A 7981-nucleotide genomic window follows, 5' to 3' on the forward strand; every position below is an offset into this window, starting at 1 on the left:
ATACATCATAGAGATCTCATAGGCATGGTTGGAAATGTGTTTCACTTTTGCCGTGTATGTAGATGTCTTGCCCTATAACAGTAAATTACAATAATGGAGAAAAAAAGTGAATACATTGAAAACAAATCTAGTTATACATTGAAAGTCTGCCACATGTCTTCGAAAATGCCTGGAAGAGAAGAGATGTTGCATAGAGAAAGAGACAAAAAAACAAATACCCTCCCTCTGCGAAGTGCCCTACTGGGCATGAGGGGCCTGTGGGGCCGCACACAGAATAAAATCACAATGTTATGGTTTTTTAGATAGTCCACTTGAGTGAATAACTTTTAGGCCACTCCACCTTGTCCTAAAGTCTGTTAGCACTAAACTGTCATTGGCCTGCCTGCACAAAGAAATAACATAACCAATAGCCCCATCTATTGGTGGATTTGTGAAGTGCGGAATTAGCAAGATACAGGTTTTTTTTTTTATAAAAATGTTTACTGGTACAGTTGTTTAAAACATACATTTTGTCAGAAAGAATAATATAATATTTATAAATGTTAAAGCTACATTTACATACATGTACATACGTGTACTTTTTATACACGTTTCTTTTGAATCATTCTGTAATAGGCTAATTTTCTTCCTACATTTAAAGACAAAAATAACATTTAACATGTAATGATTTTCCCATGGTCCTTGCAGAATGTCACCATGACCTTAAGCTGGCCACTTATGACTCTGTTTCTTTGAGTTCATGATTTCTTTCAGAAAATTCTCCAATTTACCAAATTTACATTCATATACGTCAACTAGAGCAAATTCCTATGACTGGGTGTAGCGAATAATCTCACTCAGGTCATACCCTGTCACTGCAAAGGCATGACCATCACCGTCACAGAACCTGGCGCCACAGATTTGTGTGTCTGTCACACACTCATTGTGCAAATGGGCAACCTAAAAGGAAATGAGGAAAACACACAGTTAGGGTTGCTTTGAGAGTAAGTTTTGTTTAAATGTGGAGAAATTCACTAGAAAAGTGTGCCTTGATTGTGAATGTATTAAAACAAACAAGTTTTGTATTTTGTGTCAAGTCCAGTTACCTCCACACTTAGGGATTCTGGTTTGATTGACAGGTGCCAGACCCTGACCAGAGAGTCCTCAGCAGCAGACAGAAGCTAAAGAAAAAGAAAAAATCATGAGATATGCCCAAACACCTTAAGAGCTTAAGATCTAAATAATGTTGGTCATTTAAGTAATTATTCATTTTAACTAGAACATCTAAAAATCATAACAACTTGTTCTTGTTATCTCTATAAACAACTCTATATCCATTTGATTTATACAACTCACCAGCCCAGAAAAAGGTGCAATGTCCAGTGAGTATATCCAGCGAGCGTGGGCATTGACCTCAGCATGCAGGATTCCCGTCACTGCTTCATAGAGACGAATCTGACCTGTGCCATAACCTGCCACGGCTGTACCTTTCCATAACTTGACCGATGTGCAGCTTATACTGAAAGCAGTGAGGTTGATAGAGGGTGATTGCAATTAGGGAGTTCAGGGAAAAGATCATGGACATTAGATTAGAGCCAGGAGGGAAAATGAATAAGGAATAATGGGCAGTGCAACAGAACATAATGTGGAGTAGATAAATACAACAATGCAATGCACGAGTGATGATGGAATTTTACCATGGATCTCATTATCAAAGCTCGATATTTTACCACTCAAAAGACAATACATTATTATGCAATCAAGTTCTTACTCAAAGCCAGGGATGTTGTTGAACCGCTGAAATTCCTCCCCGGACTTCCACACACACAGGTTGCCCCCATCATCTGCACTGATGAGATCAGCTATGCAATCCTGAGACAACAAAGAGAGCAACAGAATTGATAGGATCATGTATTAAAACAGGTACATTATTAATGTGTATGTATTGTATGTCTTTCAATCATGGAAAAGTTAGAGATACTCCAATTCAACATAGGTTCAGATAGAAAAAAAAAGAACTAGCACACACACACACACCATACCTGGCTGCCTGAGCACTCTGAGGCAATGTCAGTGATGGACTTCTTGTGACCTTTCAGGACGTCTGACAGAGTAATATTACTGCCTTTACTGGGAACATCAAATACTAGAATTGAACCAGATGAATCGCCTAGAGACAGTGAAAGAGATGATGGAGAGTTGGCCCTGTATTTGAATATACCGTATAAATATTGTTCACTAAGTACAAAACAGCAGTGTAAACTTGAGTAACTTGACTTGGACTCAGTCACACATTTGATTACTTGAGCCCTTTGACATGGAAATACTTGAGATTCCCAAGCCCAAATATCATGTTAATTAAAAAGTGTGCATCAAAATAGTTTACACTTTCACTCATTTCATGTTTTCAATCCTTATTCTCAACAAGTTGCGACTTAATTCCCCAGCTCCTCTTAGCTTGAACAAATTCAACAGCATCCAATGAAGTTGTAAAAAAAAACCTTAAGAACCAACGTTACTTTACTGAGCCCCACGGAGAAAAAAAATACTAAAGATACATTTGTGTAAGATAAGTTTGTGTACAAGAAGTTTTTGTTAAACAAAAACAGACTGCAATATGCAAAACCTGGTTGTCGGAAATTGCATTACATTTGTTAAAGAGCACATTTTGACCCGTTTAGGATAGAACATAGTTTAGTTTAGGACTTGGGACTTGACTTAAGACCAGTCAGTCTTGACTTGGGATTTGGCATGGTACAGGAGGTCAAATACTTGAGACATACTTGTGACTTGCAAAACAATGACTTCCATTTCTGTTACTTACCAACACATATATAACTGTTCCCCACTGCTGATATCCCCCGAGCAAACACGGCCTGATCTGGAATACAATTCAGTTCTGGATTAATGCTTTTTATCCCACACGTGAATGTGTGATTGCACAAATATGCATACTTGAACACATGTGTAGATGTGTGATCGGTGGTATCAATAAGTACACCTGACAAGCAGATCCTGCCATTTGTGCTTGTTTATAATTAGGTAGGTGTAGATGTCTGGAAAATGTTAATTTGATTATAATAATCAGGTCCTTCCAATTATGTTTTTAATTATGTTTGTGTTGTGAGGATGGATCACATACACTGACACATTTCCACGGAACAACAAAGTATCTTTGTTTATATTCTATTGTATTATACAGTATCTCACACTATTAAACTGCAACATATTTATTGAATCTTTACAAAGTGTTAATGCAAATAGTTGAGACTCTGAGTGCCTGCATCTGTTCCAAATCCACAGTTTAGATTAAATGTACCTGTAGGTGTATCCGGAGTATCCAGTGCATGCCAATACACCATGGTGGAGCCATCAGATTCATAAATCTATAAAAATGGATGTATAGGCGAATAAAAGGATGTAAAACACATAAATAAATACTAAAAAACACACTCAATGACAGACTTCAGTTCAGACATAGAGGCTGCCAATGAAAGCAGAGAAAGCAAAACTCACCTGGATGCCTTTCTGAGAGGTCACCACCAGCAGATCACGAGAGGGCAGAGCACAAAATGCAGCCTGAAAACAAGAAAACACAGGATTTTTTCATTTGTTTTTGTTTATGATGGATAATATGCCAGAGCAAAATATAAAATGAGCCAATGTTAAAAATATATATATTGTTATCTTTTCCAGCAACTTATTGAATGTATTTCAGAGATTTCTCATTGAGGGTGCATGGATCCCTAATTCGAAACAGTACAAGATGAACTGCCCTCTTTACACATAGTCCTCTAACTTTAGGACATGCAGTAGAGCAATACCTTAAATATACATAGACGACAAACAATACTTTGTACACAAATACATTGTTTCCCTGAATGTGTATCAGTCTGCAGATATATGTGGTGCCCTAATTTAGCCATCAATTTCTCTCCCTTGAAATTGAGGAACTATACAAATGGGGTATCAATTCCTTCTTATGATCTCTCGATGTTGCATGGGGAGCTGCTGACCTCACCTGCATGATGAGCGATGTGCTTGTGGCGACATTTGGCTCCTTGGACTGCAGCTGACGGTGAGAATAGTTGAGGCCGTCCCAGGACGCGCTGACCATGTTCACCACGTTAGCATGGACCACCGTGAAGTAGGTGAGGCTCCTCGGGGCGATGCGCAGCACGCCGAGGTTGTTGTACAGCGCTGAGGCGCTGTTTTTGATCTGGATGCTCTTCTCTTTGTGATACATTGCACTTACTTCTCTTAGCAGCTCAGTTTAAACAAATGAGGAGATGATCCGGTGTAAATCTAACAGAATAATAAAAAAGGGGATCACATTCTGGTTTAATTTGATAAGAAGTTTCAGTTAAAACACAGCGTTGTGTGTAGCAATTGGCAGCACTAAGCACTTATCATTAGCAGCAAGCTAACCTATGTTAGCTAAAAGCGATACAAAACATCGCAGTTGAAGGACACCGTTTGCTTTCTCTGCTGCACTTACCCTTCCTTTTAGATTACGTTACAGTTGATCCAGCAGTCATTGGATCTGTTTTAATTCACGATTACATAAAGTTGCCATAAACGAAGCACTTTTCTACCTCTTCTTGATAGCAACAGATTACCTCCGCGTCGTCCGAAGCCATAGATACAACGCCAGCTCTACGTAAAACGTCATCAGTGCGTCCTCGGTTGCCGAGCAACCGTACACTACACACAAAAGGGGTACAAAAAAGAAGAGCGTATGGTAAGTTACTAAATAAACCTCGCATCGTAACATTATAATGTTGATTATTCGCAAGCAGTAACTTATGTATTATTATGCATTTTAACCGCGTGGCTATAAATAGCTTACCTTAAATACAATAACACTTTACAGCCCACACTAGTACTATCAGCTCTGACTGAACTAACTGACAACAATTTTAGCTAGACTTATTTTTGATAAATAATTAAATAAATAGTATTAAGAAATGTTTAACATATTTGACATAACGATTAAGATTTTGTTGACATAAACGGGGCAGGACTGTAAAACATTTCACAAAAATTAACTACACAAGCTAGTATTTACTTAGAAGATGTCTTTAGATTGTGGCTCTCACACATTGTTGTCCACATTTGTTTTGGGATTTAAAATGCACGGAATTATTGATTTGTAATCAGGAGCATTGTATTGTTATGCAAATACAGTTCTGTAATGATTGATGGTATTTTATTTTACATCAAGTTCCCAAGATGAAATGAAGCCTGTCATGTTTGACTAACACCACCAGTTGGCGCTAATGTCTACCATCTGACATTTCACTGCAACATGCCAACTGATGTTCTTAATTTGTTGATTTTTTCCCAAATAAATATATACTAAACTATAAGATATTGGGTTTTTGATTTTCTCTTCAAAGTTGTTTTTCCCCATAATTTGTGTTTCATGTGTCACACCAGCGTCTGAGCCACAATGCCCCGCTCTGCAGCCAAGTCCGCTGATAAGCGAACGCCTAAGCAGTCTATCCAAGTGAACACACCTCCAATAACTCCACCTCCAGCTCAGTCCCAATTAACGGACACATTGAGCAAAAAGGATGCAGATGAGACAGTGGCAGAAGGCATGGAAGAGCTGAAGAGCAAAGCCATGGAAGGCTGTTTGCCACCTCTAACTCCAGCTCAGTCCCAATTGATGGACATGTTGAGCAAGGAGCACACAGATGAGACAGTGGATAAAATCATGGAAGAGCTGATGAGCAAGGTCATGGAAGGCTGTTTGAATGTGGACATTGAAAGACAGGTACAACTGAAATGTGTATTTTGATTACCCAAAAATGTGAACGTCTGCCTACTGAGCTAAACCAATGGACAGACCAATGAAAATATTGATTGTGTTGTCATCAATTTCATCCACACGTATACATTTAGTATTGATGATGTTGCATTTTGCCCTTAAGCTAGTACCTTTCACTGCATCCTGGGCCAAGAGCTACCTCACCAAGATTCTGGAGAGGCAAATCATGTGCCCAGATGGTGGAGAAGAACCAGAGGAATCATTGAGAACAGAAGACTCGGAGCCTTTGCCAGCAACCCTAGATGCCTGGGTTCAAGGATGTGTGCCAATCGTAAGTGCTACCCCTCGAACATCCCCCTGCCTCACCACAGATTATGTTGTAAATCTATATCTCTTTATTTGTTTCTAACAGGAGGCTGACATTGACCAGATTCCAGCACAAACAGAGCCAAAAGTCAACCAGGTGTGTAATGTTATGGCCCAAACAAACATCTCGCTAAAGCAATCTGAAAAAGAAACAACTCCCAGAAAACCTGTCATTAACAAAGTGCTTAGTCCTCGCCCCCCACCAAAAATTGATCCAAAGAAAAAGCAGCAGGTTAATTGGACTCCTAAGCCTGTTGCGGGCAAGTTACTGCCACCCCTGCCCTATTCTGCAGGGAAAAAAGAAGTGGGCAAAGAGCGTGAAGACCGGACATATTCTGTTTGTAACTACTCGACTGAATCATTATATCAGCATAATAACAAGCAACCAACAACAAAACTTGATCCATCCAGTTTGCCTCGACATTGCATCTTTCCTCAGTATGAGATTATTGACGACAACCATAAAAAACCAAACAGCAAAAAAACAAGTGGGCTATCCAAACATGAACCAAGATATGTCAAGCCGCAGAGTGAGCAACTAAACCGTTCCAAGGATCAGCCAGCAAAGGGGAGAAATGAGGCAGACGTCTGGCTGAAGAAACTGCCTCCACAAGGAAAGGAAAGGATGGTCTCCTCCGGGCCTCTGAGGCTGGACACAATGGTTTTGGCAAAGGGAGTTTCTCTCGTGGATCCCCAGGCCGTTGAAATAAGCCCTCTCAGATGCAACCCTCCAACTCTTACCAAGCTGAGGCCGATACAAAGTGTTGCAGCTGTGCCAATGTTTTCAGTTGATCAGTTTACCACAGGGCAACCACCTCGGGTTATCCCATTGCTCAAGTCCAAGAACCCTGACAACTAATAGAAAAACTAAGTGATAAATGTTTGTGGTTGTATTTAGAGCATATGTAAATGGTGAAAAAAAGTGCCTGTATTACAAGAAAACTGTATGTTATTGCTGTTGTAGGCTTAGGTGGGACATGTTATACATTTTTGAGAGATTCTGACTCTATTATTTATCCGTCTGTATTTGTTAGCAATTCTTCATTTGCAATGCAGTGGTGAGATGCACTGTGCACATGGAAACAACAGTACCTAATAATAATAATAATATTATATTTCATTTATATTGTTCTTTTTGAAGTACCAAAATACCCTTTTTACAATATATCCATTGACATTTCTATGATATTTGTATATTAAAGGAAAGCTTTGTGTTCTATAATGGCCTCCCGCAGCCTGCAAAGAAGATATACAACTACAACACTGTGATGCAAGTACATTTAAGCATGAGTTATTAAGACTGCAGGCTCTCTGTTTTCACTCTTTTCCATCTTGTCATATGCAAAGATAAACACTTACTGTGGAACCAGATTGTGTTTTAGCCACTTTGTTTTACTGTTATCTAAAACTCAAAACAGTGATACATTTAAATATGTGTTGTACATGTTTAAAAATGAATGAATGTGTTGTGCCATAAACATCTGTTGTACATGACCCCTATATTACAGGAGTTTCTACTATTTGGTTCATAACATTTGTATCACTGAAGGTAGGATAATAAGATAAACACTTCTTTGTATAATACCTACAGTTCAACAGCATTAACGAATGCATCCTCAAAACCATACTTTTTAATCAACAGATCCAACAAACACTTAAGTCCATTTAATAAAGTGGTGGGGACAAGTCCCTAGCGTTATTACATGCACACCACTCATAATCATCTGCTGCCGTCAACATCTGCCACAGATCTGTAGGTATTGGATTCGGAAAATAACAACTTAAGTTAATATGTAAATATAAATAAATAAATGTTTTACCGCACGAGGTTTTATTTGTATTTAACTTTAGGCATCCCTGGAC

General features: G+C 38.8%; 2 protein-coding genes across 3 annotated transcripts; one reads left to right on the plus strand and one right to left on the minus strand.

Annotated features, from left to right (window-relative positions):
* Positions 1-444: 444 nt before the first annotated feature.
* wdr54 (WD repeat domain 54) lies at positions 445-4631 on the minus strand. Its single transcript, XM_079686140.1, has 10 exons — positions 4478-4631; positions 4001-4284; positions 3496-3558; positions 3299-3365; positions 2804-2860; positions 2022-2149; positions 1751-1851; positions 1336-1498; positions 1086-1160; positions 445-939 (listed from the first exon to the last, which is right to left on the minus strand). Exons 2-10 carry the CDS (start codon positions 4223-4225, stop codon positions 808-810), a joined length of 1011 nt encoding a protein of 336 aa, XP_079542266.1. The 5' UTR covers positions 4226-4284; positions 4478-4631; the 3' UTR covers positions 445-807.
* c20h2orf81 (chromosome 20 C2orf81 homolog) lies at positions 4600-7606 on the plus strand. 2 transcript variants are annotated; one of them, XM_079686138.1, is made up of 4 exons: positions 4600-4720; positions 5419-5758; positions 5916-6083; positions 6165-7606. In XM_079686138.1, exons 2-4 carry the CDS (start codon positions 5432-5434, stop codon positions 6975-6977), a joined length of 1308 nt encoding a protein of 435 aa, XP_079542264.1. In that variant the 5' UTR covers positions 4600-4720; positions 5419-5431; the 3' UTR covers positions 6978-7606. The 2 variants fall into 2 exon arrangements, with proteins under 2 accessions (XP_079542264.1, XP_079542265.1); XM_079686139.1 differs by lacking the exon at positions 4600-4720 and having other exon boundaries at positions 4894-5758.
* The last annotated feature ends 375 nt before the right edge of the window (positions 7607-7981 follow it).

Source organism: Notothenia rossii (assembly GCF_949606895.1).
Source record: "Notothenia rossii genome assembly, chromosome: 6".
In the NCBI taxonomy this organism is placed as follows: domain Eukaryota; kingdom Metazoa; phylum Chordata; class Actinopteri; order Perciformes; family Nototheniidae; genus Notothenia; species Notothenia rossii.